At 48.9% G+C, this 15,212-nt stretch overlaps 4 protein-coding genes across 4 annotated transcripts; 2 read left to right on the top strand and 2 right to left on the bottom strand.

Annotated features, from left to right (window-relative positions):
- Positions 1-1,106: 1,106 nt before the first annotated feature.
- On the top strand, positions 1,107-3,055 carry BHQ10_007193 (uncharacterized protein; the record flags this gene model as incomplete). Its single annotated transcript, XM_040879862.1, has 3 exons — positions 1,107-1,176; positions 1,258-1,819; positions 1,870-3,055. The coding sequence occupies 3 exons, from the start codon at positions 1,107-1,109 to the stop codon at positions 3,053-3,055; spliced, it is 1,818 nt and encodes a 605-aa protein (XP_040735697.1).
- Positions 3,056-4,620: 1,565 nt separating this feature from the next.
- Positions 4,621-7,299, top strand: BHQ10_007192 (uncharacterized protein; the record flags this gene model as incomplete). Its single annotated transcript, XM_040879861.1, has 2 exons — positions 4,621-5,379; positions 5,431-7,299. The coding sequence occupies 2 exons, from the start codon at positions 4,621-4,623 to the stop codon at positions 7,297-7,299; spliced, it is 2,628 nt and encodes an 875-aa protein (XP_040735696.1).
- A 399-nt stretch (positions 7,300-7,698) lies between these two features.
- Positions 7,699-8,514, bottom strand: BHQ10_007191 (uncharacterized protein; the record flags this gene model as incomplete). The annotated part of the gene is made up of 1 exon (XM_040879860.1): positions 7,699-8,514. The coding sequence occupies one exon, from the start codon at positions 8,512-8,514 to the stop codon at positions 7,699-7,701; it is 816 nt and encodes a 271-aa protein (XP_040735695.1).
- Positions 8,515-9,428: 914 nt separating this feature from the next.
- BHQ10_007190 (uncharacterized protein) lies at positions 9,429-11,426 on the bottom strand (the record flags this gene model as incomplete). Its single annotated transcript, XM_040879859.1, has 3 exons — positions 9,429-10,858; positions 10,908-11,105; positions 11,159-11,426. The coding sequence occupies 3 exons, from the start codon at positions 11,424-11,426 to the stop codon at positions 9,429-9,431; spliced, it is 1,896 nt and encodes a 631-aa protein (XP_040735694.1).
- Between the last annotated feature and the right edge of the window lie 3,786 nt (positions 11,427-15,212).

The raw sequence follows: 15,212 nt of genomic DNA, 5'->3' as shown, positions 1-15,212 counted from the left end.
GGGAACCGGATTCTGAGTCAGTAGAACATTCCACACCGCCCACCAAGAAGACGATGGGAAATTTTGCCATTCCGCATCTAAAAAAGCCAAAGTAATTCTAGATATAGATCATCCAGCAGACTGAACTTTGGAAGTCGAAAGTCGTTCTACGTTTCCTCGAAAGACTATGTTGCTGCACAATTACACTGGCGATATCATTAACCCTTTTCGACCATCCAGGATATATCTTATGCCATGGAGCTACTCCCAGGCATGCTCCGTACGATCAATCCTCATTCGCTCACCACAACCATGGAAAAGTCCAGGAACACCCATCGCGAACCAAGAAACAGGTACTTCTGCTCGAGTACCAACATTCGAACGCAAGTAATTCAGATTACAGTCTCCATGCCGAGGCTGCTGAAACGCATGTCATCCTCCGTACTGTCGAGCGAGTAACAAGAAGAGAAGAGGAAGGAGAATAGACGATGACGCAGGCACTGCACCGCCACATTACAATTGCCTGCAGCCTTCCTATTGGACGGGTATGCTGCGCCCCATTATGTAATCGACGCTCGTATTCTTCGTTCTTGCTGTCCTACGCAGAATGGGCGCATGAAGACTAAGTGAATAAACACAGTCTTAAATAACTGACCAAAGTTGTGCTCTGCAACTTGGAGTCGTACTAGCAACGGCTGTTCAGAGGTCGACTCGAGCGGTTAAAACTAGCTTTAGCCTTTGCCTTACTTTGTTGCCTCACCAGGCACACGCACCCCTCCCCACACCATCTCCGATTTGCCAAATACATCATCACGTCACTTGTTTCTTTTCTTCCAACAATAACAACTCAGAGAAGTATCCCTTCGTCCAGTAACTATTACTCGATATAGCGACATCCTGTGAAACACCTGAAACTGATCKCCCGCCTGGTCCGTCTGATCCGCAACAGTCACGAGTCCCCTCCCCTCGCCAGTGGCCCGATCTTGCCGATTCATCGACTTGGGTAGCTAGCCGCGCACTTCCACCTTCGCGAAAATCTACAGAATCTGCCATCTACAATCACATCGCATACGAAGGGGCCCTTATCAATTAGCAGCTATCGCTGCGTCTAACAAGCTACGTACAACATGGACAACAACACAACTTTACGGAGGAAAGATACCACGAAAGGCCCGCCGCTGAGGGTGCTTTCTTTAGGTACGCCAATCTCATGCCCTGTTGAAGATAACCAAGAAACATGAAAGATAAAAGAGAATCAAACTGACTGCTTTTGTGTAGATGKAGGTGGCGTACGGGGTTATTCAATGCTTATTCTCCTTCAAGAGTTAATGTACCGGACCTACGTCGAATGCGAAGGACATGCGCCGCGACGAGACCAAATCCCCAAACCATGCGACTACTTCGATCTCATCGTCGGCACCGGAACCGGTGGGCTAATTGCCATCATGCTAGGTCGACTGCGACTAGATCTCGAAACTTGCAAGGAGGTATATGTTCGCATGACCAAAAAGGTGTTCGAGACCGATAAGACGATAGCGGGGATCCCGTACCGGTCAACGCTTTTCAAGGCCTCCAAGCTCGAAGAGGCTATTAGACAATGTGTTCGTCAACATACAGTATACGAATCGGAAGGAAATGACAGTACAATCGAGCTTGCCAGTCCGATGCAACCCGTGCCGCAGCGCAGTATGAGTCGCGCAAGCTTCAGCTCGACCAATACGTCAAGGGCACCACCATCACCAACAAGCCAAAGAAACTCTATGTCTTTTAATGGATACGGATTTAGATTCGGAAACCCGGACGCTGCGCTCTACGACAATCGAGAATTTCGCACAAAGACGTAAGTCCATCCCTACTAGTGAAACATAGATCTTGTCTAATTGACGATAGAGCTGTTACCGCGGTATACAAAGGCTCGAGGGCCAACACGCCGCCAGTTTTACTACGCTCTTACGATTCTAGGAGAGAACCCCCTCCTGAATTTGAATGCACGATCTGGCAGGCTGGCCGCGCTACTTCGGCCACTGGCCTAGCCTTCAAACCTATACAGATCGGCCAATATGTATTTATTGACGAAGGATCTGGAAATTTCAACCCCGCACCTCAAGCACTTGATGAAGCTGTCGTAAACGAATGGCCCGGCCGAGAGCTCGGTGTCTTTGTTAGTGTTGGAACCGGGAAGCGCCCAGCGGGAACTAACCACCAGCAACATGAATGGTGGGAAGGGTTCTTTGGCGACGCTCTAGGAACTTTTGCCGAAGCTCGACGACGACTCATTTCGAAGATTGAGGGTTGCGAGGATACTCATCAACGGATGCTCTCGGATCATCTGGCCAAGCGGAATGTGAAGAAGGAGAATTACTATCGGTTGAATGTGGAAGTTGGTGTTGGTGAATTTGGAATGAACGAGTGGAATCGCCTTGTTGATATCAGCACAAATACGCGCCGATATCTTTCGAAGCCAGATGTACAAGGAATGACATTAGATGCTGCATCCAAGTTGGCTAGAATCGAAAGGATGCATCGCCGTCTGGCATCCCGCTCTGGCGCAGAATCTACTTTGCCTGACTCTCAGCAGCAGTCAGCACCGCAATTACCTCCTGCCCCTCCCGCTGCTATTGTGGTAGCACCTCCCTCTAACCCCATGGCGATTGAACTACCAGCGGAGGAGGTTCCGGCAAGTCACCGAATGAACGTTCACGCACATCCTCCTCCTCGTGGTTCAGACGAGAAGATTGCGATCATGGGTCCCGATGAATTGGGACACGAATCTCATCTTGTATCGCCAGTCGCAGATATGAACACGCCACGCCGGTCGGGCGAGTTTTTACACAGCGCATCTTCTGGGTCACCACGGCGTAGTACCGAGTKGGAAAGCAATATMCCCCCGCCATTACCGCCCAAGACGCCCATTCCATACCCCGATGATGGAGTCAGTGCGGGAATCACAATGCCTCTTCCAGGAGCGGTACCCCGTCCTCTGCAGGCTCCTCTTGGGGGATACCGGCCGCCGTATCCTGTTGACGGGCCACCAGTGGTCGACAAACTACGAAAGCCGACATATAACGTGCGATGATTGTCTTTCTGTCCGACTGATGTATAATGTCTACTACGAGCCGATGAACGGGGCCGGTTTGGATAATGAACTACGGCCTTTTGATTCTTTCTGTATCTGCATTTGTGATACCAAGGTTATTTACGAGGGTGTTGGTGTTTTCGACCTTCATATTTCATGTATTTAGATAGATGATAACGAAGCATTGTGCAGAGATTCTACAGGGCCTTCGTAAGCCACTGATGTAGTGAGCAGCGTTCACCGTGTCTCAAACAACAAGAGTGACGTCGTCTGTATGCTTCGTAGTCTGTAGTCTGGACTCTTGCAAGACTCGAACGAATATGGCAGCGATCCACCCACCAATCAACATCGCCATCGGAGATTAAAACGACGATCCTTCCCATTGGCCAGACCCGTCGAGGCTGTGTATACTTCTAACCTTATAAAGGCATAGCGTCCTGTAATGCTGTGGCTGGGAATCCCAAAGAGGCAAGATCGCACAAGCCACGTGAATTACTAGCCAATCAGCGCCCGACAACGACATCCACCACTCGTCTCTACTAAGGACAGCCAATCAGCAGTCAGGAAAGAAGCGGGAACAGCCCAAAAATAGTTAGTGGGGACGTAATCTGCTTTATCGGCGGCGTCTGTGCGATAGTCTCCCTGGACAACAGCAGAGAGTACGCACTGAGAGTACTACTAAGTATGGGGTCGAGTGGTTGGGCTGGCTGTATATCCACCTGTTAATGCTACGTAAGACTGCTCCGTAGGTAAGGACTAAAGTTAAGGGGCAATCTGTCGTTGATAATTCGATCGCTTTTCGATTTCTTCTTCTTCCGTATTCACGGAGTACATACAGTTCATGCAGCGTTACGGATTAAGGTGTCGACACTTGATTGCCTGAGACATACGGAAGGCAAAGCTGACGACGTGCATTGGCGCCTACTTCTGACACGGCCTGTTTCACCTTTCTCGCAACGACAACTGTCAACCATTTATTCTCTCCAGGGAGAGCTTTTGTATAACCTCTTTCCCATCGGTTGGGACCTCCTTGCACTCGACGTCGTCGTCTCAAATCGATTCTGTGACTCTAATTTTCGTCAGCTGTTACAGATTGTCTAGACCGTTATCGATAACGCTCTCACTCGAGTCACTACGACGAACGATTCCACCGACGGATTTTCTGCTTTACATCGTCCACTTATCGATACCGATTTAATATTGAAGCAGAGGAGAAAAGTGACGGATTCGAGCCAGCTTACGCTGCCCAAGTCATCGTATCGTTCCGTCTTCCCCGCCATTCTGTCCGATCTGCACATATAGCCACCCGGAACGTTGGTTTCAGTCGTACATGTGACGGATCTTGTGCGAGAGACTTATGGCCTAGCAGAGTCCACATTTATACTCTTATACTACCGACAGCCACCAATTTCCTTTGTGCAAATCCATTCTTGTCAAATTCCGGCGTCGTGGATAAATACTTATCGCCCTAAAGTATCGCTATATTACGACAAGGCAACTCGTCGACCGCAACGGCGTCGATTTCGAATCCTACAACAGGCCGATAGTGGCCGCATTCCGCTGTCATGGATATGACAGCAGCGACCATGGACCAGGCCCAGGTCTTGTATGCTCGAGCCAGCTCATCGCAGCCTCCTGTATACAAAGTGATCGGTATCACACTCGCCATTGCCTCGGGACTGTTCATCGGTGTTTCGTTCGTCATCAAAAAGGTCGGCTTGCTGAAAGCCAACGTCAAATACAATGAGGAGGCTGGCGAGGGCTACGGATATCTGAAGAATCTCTGGTGGTGGCTCGGAATGACTTTGATGATTATTGGTGAAACATGCAATTTTGTCGCCTACTGTTTCGTCGATGCGATCCTCGTTACTCCCATGGGAGCCCTGTCCGTCGTTGTGACTACGATATTATCTGCGATCTTCCTGAAAGAGCGGCTCAGTTTTGTCGGCAAGATAGGCTGTTTCAATTGTATTATTGGAGCGACAATAATCGCCCTGAATGCCCCCGAACAAGCTTCCGTCAGTGATATTCAAGGAATGCAGCATTATGTTATTGCTCCTGGGTTTCTCACATACGCTGGAGTCATCATTGTGGGCTGCTTGTTCGTGGCTTTGTGGGTTGGTCCCCGCTACGGAAAGAAGAGTATGTTTGTCTACATCACGGTCTGTAGTTTGATCGGTGGGCTCAGCGTGGTTGCAACTCAGGGTCTGGGGGCTTCAATCTTGGCGCAAATTCGTGGAGAGTCGCAGTTCAAGCACTGGTTTCTCTATGTGCTGCTTGTTTTTGTCATTTGCTCGTTACTGACGGAGATTATCTATCTCAACGTGAGTACTAAACCATAAGCCTGTTGAAGGATTGTGCTAATATCGATATAGAAAGCTTTGAATATTTTCAACGCCGCTCTCGTCACTCCTACCTACTACGTCATGTTCACCAGTTCGACCATTGTCACATCCGCTGTGTTGTTTCAAGGATTCTCTGGCTCTGCAATGTCTATAGTGACTATGGTTATGGGCTTTTTGACTATCTGCTCGGGTGTAGTCTTGTTGCAATTATCCAAATCTGCCAAGGATGTTCCCGATGCAGCTGTCTTCAAAGGTGATTTGGACCAAATCAGGGAAGTCAGCCAGCAAGAAGCCTCTGAAATCGAACCAAAGGCGGATGCCATCCGAGGTACCGCAGCGATCATTCGTCGAATCTCAGTTTCCAGACAAAAGATGGAAGAAGAAGAGGCGAAACGATTCTTCAAGGAAAAACAAGAGGACCAATTAAGTCAGCCGGGTGACAACGAGATCATAGAGTGGGATGGGCTCAGACGACGAAAGACGGTTATCGGAGATCATCCAACAATGACACCTAGATCAGCCCGCTCTGTTCGAACTCCTCATCCGCCTTTGGGCATGACTCGATTCCCCACTGAAGACGATGATATGCCGACTCGTTCGCCTAGTGGTAATCATTCGTTCCTCAGTGATGTTCGCAGTCGGGCGTCTACCATTTTACAAACCCCTCTCCATTGGAGACAATTACATGGTGACGATGAACCGCAGACTTCGGTGCATCCAGTGGCATTAACGGAGATTGCTTTAAACAATAACAAGCATTCTGTTGATACTGCTTATCATGGCGGCAACGATGGCCATTTGGAGCCTCCGTTCCAGCCTCACACAGGGAGAGAACGTAGCAACACTCCTAGATCGATTGTTTGGGCCGACGAGCGGCCAGACTCATCGCCAACTCGGAGCAGCCGACTTGCGCCTGAACCACCACATCAGTATGCACGACGTCAATTCTCATTTACAACGTTATTCGGACGGAAAAAGTCGAATGAGAATGTGCCGCACGCTCCAGTTAGCCCTGGTCGTGGGATTCTGCGGACCACAACACCTCGCAGTGCAGTGAAGGCTGCTACCGAGGAAGAACGACTTGGTCTAGTCAAGGGAGACCGACAATCAGCGAATATGGAACACGACGTAGACGACGACGCAGACGAAGTGGGAAGTCTTGACGAGAAGATGATTCGTTCGTCGTCTCCTGAAATGTTTGATTCGTCCATCGATAAGGCTCTGGAAGACGTAAAGAGACAATACAACGCCCGACCTCATCAAGTTTCTACCTCGTCGTCAATTTCGACAACAACCTTCCCACCTTACGAAGACACACATCTTTACTATGAACAACATGGCCACGTCCCTCAGTCCGGACAGGTCGGTGGGTATCATACAATCCGCCGAATCTCATCACCTCCCCCTCCTCCTCCCTCTCTTCCTACGACTCGCCCTAATACAGGCTCCTCATCCGTCTCTGCTGGTAAAATGAGGATGAACAACCCCCTTCCTCCAATTCCAGATACCGCCAGCCCTACAACTACTATCTCCCGAGACCCGGGCTCGGATTACGTCCACGTCCCCATGGACGACAGCCCGCCCGCATATTCAACTGAGCACGGGCATGACAATAACGACGAGCACGATTTCAACCCTTCAGAATTTGGCGTCATATCGCTACCTTCTTCGTCATCCTCAACTTCTCCCCCATCATCATCATCCGCCGGCAGGAGGTATAGGGATAGTTACCGTCGTCCGGGCCATAGCCATGCCAGCAACAGCGGCAGCCGAAGCCGCAACGTCGCCGCCAGCCACGGCCGACGAAATCCACGAAGCAACAGTGACAGCAGCACGAGTAGTAGTGCAAGCAACGACGCTGGAACGCAACGATTAGTTCGGGAGGACGCTTTTATTTAGGCTACGACTGCATATATAGATTTCTGTTTGACGAAGAGCGAGTATAATTGTACATATATACCCTGATGATTATGTATATTGACTTTATGTCCATGGAATGGCATTGATTACAATGCGGACAATGATTTGATAAACTAGCGAATTGAATGAACACGATTCAGCCAATATCTTCATTATTTCTCGTAGTACTAGACTTGTTAATCATGTTATACACACTCTTCTGTCCAACCGGTACTCCCACCCCTCCTCCTACTCCATCAATAGTCTTATACCTATCCAACCCATTTCCTCGCCCATTCGTAGATGCAGAGGACGAAGAAGGCGCGAACCTAGCCTCGGGCAACTTTTTCCCAGCCTTGATACTCTCAACAACCCTACCCAGCCAACACTATTAGCAACTCAACTCGTCCAAGCTAGGAGAGGAATAACGCACCATTCAACATTAACATACTTAACCCCTTTCCCAAACCCGCTTGTTTTTGCCAATACCTCCTTTTGCATTTTACCTGCTGAAAGTAAACCACCTGTTTTCCTCCCACTACCACCACCATGACTTGAACTGGCGGCAGCGCCGAGAATGACGTGCGTAACCGATTTCCGTGCTAGATACAGCGATATGTTACCACCTTCCTCGGCAACTAGGCGTTTGAGTTTGTGGTCTGATATGGTCGGGTATGTAGATCCGTTGATGTAGAATGTCAATGATGCGAAGATTCCTTTCCTTCCTTCTTCTGTAGGTCTTGATATTTCCGACGGTGGTGGTAGAGTCGCAGGCTCGAATGCGAGTTTCTCCTTCATCGTCGGTTGACGCTGCTGTTCCGATTGTGCTTGCGGCTCCGGTTTCAATAGCCCGTGTTGGCCTTGCTGAGCTTGTGGGTGTGGCTTTGATATACCCATGTACCGCCTTATATCCGCTACACCGAGCTCGTTCCTCGTCGCTTCGTGTGCGGACATCCATTTCCATTCCCCTTCCTCCCCTCTTCCTCCTCCTCCTCCTCCTCCAGTCAGATTATCCCTCGATGATGGTGCTGTACGATGGTCGGATCGGAATTGTCGCGCCAACTTCTCCCGGCGCGTATCGCGCCATTCGGTCGTTCGCGAATACGGGTTTTCAGCACGTTGATGGCCCGTTGAGGATGTGTTCCAAGGGTCGAAGATGTGGTGGTTGCGCGGTTGGGAGTGGGGTGGTTTCTTGTTTGGGGATGGGTTTGACATTGCTTTATTTAGCTGTGGGCTCAAGCTGCGCGAGACGGTGGGAACAGATGTAATTGCCAAGATAATCTGTAAGCTGTGAACACGTCTGATTAAGCCTTTATTTGGGAAGGTCGAAGTTCTTCCAAGAACTTGGTCGTCCGAACCAAAGATTAGATGGAGAATTCGGGTGCGCCAAGACTGGTCCGTTATCTTATCGATACGCATCATTGTTTCTGTTTTTCCTATCCGGGATAATCGATTATCTTAGTCTTGTATGTTCTTACTGGATGGAACTTACAGTCATTTTTATAGAAATGTAATAATGAATGGAGTTTTATGTACCGGTATCTAACCTAGTACGCTGGTAACACGTCTCGTCTCGTCTCATCTTCACAATCATCACGTCTTTCAAACACAACAACAAGCAGAAAAAAACTCGCACAGTTAAATCAAGTCATCATCAGGTCCCGTTCGAGACAGGCATCATAAGAAATTCGTATCATCATGGTCGTTAGAAGTAATTTGTTGGAACAAATCAAGCGACGTGCCCAGAGAAATCACAAAAGCAGCAAAGAGAAAGGCAAACAAACGAAAAGTGGAGACTTAAAAAATCCCACCGACATGAATCAAGGCGAGTATCGGACAAATACCCAGCGTTTATCGTGTCACACAATCATCACCATTGTCGCACACGACTTTCGTCGCATGGGCAAATGATAATATATATATCAGCCGAAAAATCGAAGAGAAACGCCAATGTGAAAAGTCACTTGATAAAAAGGAAATCTGCCCTCTAAAAATCAATGAGAGAGTTACCAACAATGTAAAACGAAAAAGACCGGTTCTTGATTAGTTCGACCCTTAATTTTTTGTTCCCCATAATTAGGTCATAATTAGGCTGATTATAATGAAGTCGGTGGTGGTTTTGCTTGAAATCAGCGGCGTCGCATCACTCCTCCTGCCGGAACGGGCTGCTGCTGCATTTGCATGAAAGCGCCGCCAACAGGGGGCTCCGTCAAAGTCTTGCGGCGCTTGGACTCGTATTCATTCTCACGACCATCGGGTCGCGACAAATGGTCTTCTTCATCATCGCGCATTCTTTTGGTGGATCCCATAGAAGGCCCATTCACGGACGAATAGCCAGAATAGTTCGATGCATATGCAGTGCTGGGAGCGTATGAGTCGCCGGCAGGKGCTCCCCGGGKGTCGCTGACAATGTTGGAAATGCTACCTGCTGGTACAACCCTTGGAGGGGTGTTGTAGCCCTGAGACCACTGCGGTGGTGGGTTGGCGCCTGCAGTACGCGGTGTCATCCTATCATTACCATTCTGATGCGAGGGAGACCCGCCTAGCTGATGGTCTCCAGCAAGCGAGGATACCGAGGGATTGGTAGTGTATGTATAAGAATTGCGGCTTGCATAAGAACCAGCGACATTGTCTTGTACATACTCAGGCTCCTGCTGTTGGCCGTTCTCTTCCTCTGTGCCGTTGACTTGACCATTTGGCTGATTGTATCGGTCAACCTTGACCTCATCGTGCTCCTGTTCAACAGAACCAAGAGACGGTCTTCCAGAACCAAGATCCTTCATAATGGGCTGACCATAGGTGAGAGAGTGGGCAGGTAGCGGCTGCGAAGCGTATTGACCTTGTGTTGAGGGGGCTGCGGAATAGTATGACTTAGAGCTGTCATAAGTGGGCTGGTTCTGGTATGGCGGCATGCCCTGAAGGTTGTTTCCTGGTGGCGTGGTGGCCGGCGTTGTGGGCATTGACCTCGTATTGTTCATTCCATTGTCGATAGGGACATTTTGAGAAGTTTGGACGGCAGAACTCATGTTCTGGTTGTTCCAATCGTAAGTGCTGCCTTGGTTAGGGATACCGATCAAGCTGGATGCACTAGCTGGAGGAGTGGGGAAAGTATGAGCACGATTCATATCTGGCCGGCCATTTGCTTGAGGGGTGACGGAAGAAGCCGATGCTTGTGGCATGTGAGCAGAAACGGAACCGTTCATTGAGTGGTGGTGATGAAGTGTAGGAGGCTGGGGTCCTTGGGAGGTTCGAGCACTCTGGCTGCCCTCAAGTCTACGCTGTTGCGAATCGTGAACGACCATGTTGGTCCGGTTAGAGTTTTGTGGGTGATACAAAAGACCACCGATGTTGTGAACAAATAATGGGTAGAGCAGGTCCGTGATTTTCTCCTTGTTGGCGAAATCGAGGGCTCTCTCGTATGGGATCCATACACCCTTCAGATGCATTGGACCGATTTTCACAACATGGCGAACCTTTTCGCTTTTCAGTATGCCATCGCGACGGCCTCTGGTCATACCAGCAACATTTAGCAACTTGGTACCATTGATCATGTGGTTATCTAACGGATATTAGCGAAGCTCGATAATTCCAGAAAGGAAGTAACTCACCTTCACGTCGGGCCACACATACACCCTTGGCCTCAACCTGGTAGCAGAGACTGCCTTCATCTTCCCACAAGGTTGCGGTTACTCTCGGCTTAGCTCCTGGCGGACAAGTCTGACCAGTTGGATCGTGGACAGCGTTCTGCTGGGACTGTGCTGCTCCGCTGACATATCCATGTGGTGTTACAGTATGGCTGGTCATAGCTGAAAATCATGTTAAAAGGTAACTATGTGATGAGAGGCATGGATAAACTTACCTGGCAGAGGCAGTATTTGAGCCGGGACCTGGCTGCTAATTGAATTAGATGCCGGCTGTGTGGTTGAAGCAACGCCATTAGAGTATGGATAAGAATAGGAGCCCGGTGTCGACGGGTAACCAGCAGATCCAGGTGGCAGAAGAGGCGGCGGCTGCTGATAATGCGAGTATGGCACCATTCCGCCAGCTGTTGCTCCATGCGAGCCGTAGGGCTGAGGCGAGGAAAAGTGTGACGTATGTACGTCCATGTATGATTGTGTCTGATTCATTTTGGGGTCTTCTGAAGGTGTGTCAGAGGGAAAAGAAGAGTATCCTTGTTCGGAGACTGAGTACTCAGTCACAACACCGCGAGAACCGCCCTGCGATGGGAGGCTTTGGTCTACTTGAAAAGGGACAGATGGCAATCTGGGAAAATTGTGTTTTTCTTGAGGGTCACGGTAGAACCACGGAACGTCGACGGAACCACGAGTATGAACTTGGGCAATCGACGGAAGCTCCAGCTTTTCGGTATTCTCCGAAAGTCAGCTATGCCTTGAGGATTTTCTTTCCTTCTGATGTCTCCTTGGTAGACGTTTGTATAAATGCAGAACAACGTGCTGGGTGATCGTAGCAAGTTCGTGTCTTCGTGACGGAACGCTGGAAATGAATCGCAAGATGCGAACTAAAACAGACTTTTGGTTTGTTTTTCTTGCGGAGATGCTGGCTCTCGTCGCTATTATATCTTGGTCTCGTGGCGGACAGCGCGCAAAGATGTAGACATTCGTAAAATCACAATGCGCTGCTTTGAAAATATGTATGTATGTGTATATGCCACACGAAGACGTCGTAAATTCTTGCGTTTAAGGTCGTAAAATAGCGGGTTAATCACGTATCGATCTCGGACTTTTTCTTTATCGCTCGTCGTAATTGTCGCTTAAAAAACTGACTGGCTAAATAGTCGGTCGAAAATGTTGACAATCAAATCTAAGACGGGCGATGCGAGTCACAGTTGTAGCCGTCAAACATGCAGAACGCACAATGTATCGAAACAAAACGAATAAATCAAACGATCGTATCGTAAGCGCAGGTCGTAACGGTCGTAGCGGTCGTGTAGAAAGAGGAACTGTCGAGGCAGTTCTCTTGACTCTTCCTTGACGTTTTCTCTCTTATCGGCGGAGAACGCGATTTGAGTTTTCTATAATGCGGGTAGGTAAGTTGATGAGCGGAACACAGCAAAAGCGACAACAAGGTATCAACGTTGAATAAGCATGAGCGGGTGTCTTTTTTTTTCTCGTGTTTGATAGATGAATACGTTGTCAAATCGCAATAAGCAGAAACTATTGCCAGATGCAAGCGCAGTCAATCGCGCAACAAGACCAGATGGTGGAGAAGTAGGGTAGGTAGGTTAAATGCATGTACAGGCGGGAAGGKAAGGTTAGTGGGACGAATGGAGAGGAAACGAGCATGTTAAATGAAGCACATCTCAGGAAAAATAAGATGGCTTGAATTAAGGAGTTTGGGTCCAGATCAGACGAAATCGAAATCAGGTAAGAGAAGAGAAATAAAAATGGCGCGTACCCTGGCAGGAGCAGCTGGACTGTACGAATCCAGTGGATCGATCAATTAATCAATCAATCAATACATGGGAAAGTGGAGAGCCGAGAGAGTGAGCGTGAAGGAAGGGAGGAAATAGAAGAGAAGAATAGAAGAGGCTGGAGCAGGTCACTTGAGATGATCTGATCTCGAGAGTGAGTGAGGGAGAGAGAGAGAGAAGGGACGACGGAGAGAAGAGAGGAAAGAAGCTTCGGCGGCGGCGGCGGCCGGCGGGCTAGAGCAGGAGCAGGGAGCAGTAGCAGCAGACGGCAGGTGCCAGGCGGGCAGGTTGCAACTGCCAAAACTGTCAGTGCCAATTGCCAGCAGAGAAGGAACGCAAGGCAGATCGATCTCCGGCGGACTGTATAATTGGGGCAGCTTGGTGATTGGAGAAGGGGATGATAATATTTGGGATTCAGGAAGATGGTCCTCAGCGAGATCGGGATGTACGTACACAGAGCAAAGACTTCAGGATGATGATGCTGCTGCTGCTAAGAACATCAAGGGAAACAAAAGTATCTGTGCTTCGTGATCGGCTGGGGAACCCCCTTGGTCGAGTGCATGCAGGACGACCCGGCTAACTTAAGTGCAGACGACGAGAGAGAAACTGGAAACGCAACGAGAGGTGGGGGAAAAGTGGTTGGAGAGGAACTAGTCGCTGGAGTAAATTACAGTAGGCGTATCAGTGTATCGTCTCTGAGCCTGGGAGTCGTATGATTAGTATGTGTATATGTACTATCGTACAAGCAGAAACCCAACAGGGAAAGACCGGTCGATCTTTTGGTCTGAGCTCTGTTTTAGCGGGAGGCTGGGATGATGGCCTGTAAATAAGTAAAGATACAGGCCGAATACGAGAAGTATACCGTTACATACAGTACGATCGGCCGCGGTCGGAACGGAACGTTCGAGTGGAGAACTCTGTCCTCATACTGAGTTTGTCGACAATTTTGGTGAATAGCTATTTCTCGTTCTAGTGCCATCAAAAGGTTCTGTTGAGACTCAGTACATCGCCCGTCACAATATCAGATTGTTGTATACGCACCACGTATGAAGACTTCTCCAGATGCGTTGTCGCGACGGATGGCGCCAGTGGGACGACGCGATTGGATGAAGATAACCCTAACTTGCACTAGACCGTATGGGGTACGTGCTTGTAATCAATACACATTACTAGGTACGGAGTAGTGATCGTTCAATGTTACAAAGGGTCCGTACACTCCAGTGGTCATGGCAAGGCTGAGGCAAGGAGATGGCTACGAATACTACGCCGTAAGTATGTACTAGTACTGGTCTTGGTCCTGCTGCGCTCTGACGAGATAGCGACGGCTATCTAGCAGTAGGCACGGACTAGCTCTCGTCAAGTGGAGCGGCACCCTTGCAGCAACGCAGCCTTACTATCAGTGCCTCAGAACCTAAAGCCTATCGAGTATGATGGAAAAAATTAAGCGTAAATTCGTCCGCCTTCATCGATAATCAACCTACACAGAGACACAGAAACAGCCATCCTCAGCCAGGACACCATAGCTAAAGAAGCTCCGCGGAAGGGTAATACGTCGTGTTACACGGTTATGTAGGGATGCTTTGAACGGGCCGGGACTGGGCTGGATCGGGCTTTTACTCGGGCGTTGAGGGGTACGAGCGATACTACGGAGGACTAACACGGTATTAATTTATCTGGTAAATTACCATCTCGTACCACACCATTTGCAGCATTGTAGCACGATCTTTGACTTTCAAGCTTCTACGTACTATGCGAGTATTGGTTGGCTGGTCATGGTTGTTGCCATGTGTAGTTCTGTGCAAGGAACGGGAAATACGGAATACAATCTCTATTCAGTTAGTACTTGCTCTTCTTTATCAGCGCCGTACTCCGTGTACGTAGTATGTACAAGAGATTATTTTAGGCTGACGGCTGATCGACGGCGGAACCGCATCGTGCATCACGATCTGTCAGTATCTACAGATTCTATACCTAGGTGTATTCGTGTCGAAATGAGTCTATTAATAAGTCCATATAAATTTATCTTGGGAAGCTGAGATTATTTGCTGCGTTTTCGGGCCCTGCATGTTTCCCTAAGAGAGTGTCGATTTGTTTACCCTTACACGTTTAGGGCTCGCTAACCAGCGGTCAGTGCAAGTCCGGCGCTGATTCGAAGAAGAGCCGAGCAACTAACTTACAGAATGAGACATTACCATTGCACCGTTCTGATTGGCCGGCTGAAGAGACTCCAAGACACAACCAATTTGTACATGAAAGGAGATGGAAATTAGAAAAAGCAAATATCAGTCAGAATCAGAATCCACTGGTGTCTTTCATATCCCTTTAGCCTACTCGGGTAACCTCCACGAAGCTATTGGAGATCTGTTTGATGGGGTTGTGATACATGCCATCTTTAGAACTGAGTAAAGCCACGAGGATATGCACTATGCGTACATTGACATTGGCATATGTTGGACCGTTCAGTCTGTCAGTGTCTGTCAGT

The sequence above is a fragment of the Talaromyces amestolkiae genome (assembly GCF_001896365.1).
Source record: "Talaromyces amestolkiae strain CIB chromosome Unknown scaffold14.1, whole genome shotgun sequence".
NCBI lineage: Eukaryota > Fungi > Ascomycota > Eurotiomycetes > Eurotiales > Trichocomaceae > Talaromyces > Talaromyces amestolkiae.
The sequence above is the reverse complement of the archived record's forward strand: the minus strand, read 5'-3'. Positions and strand labels throughout refer to the sequence as shown.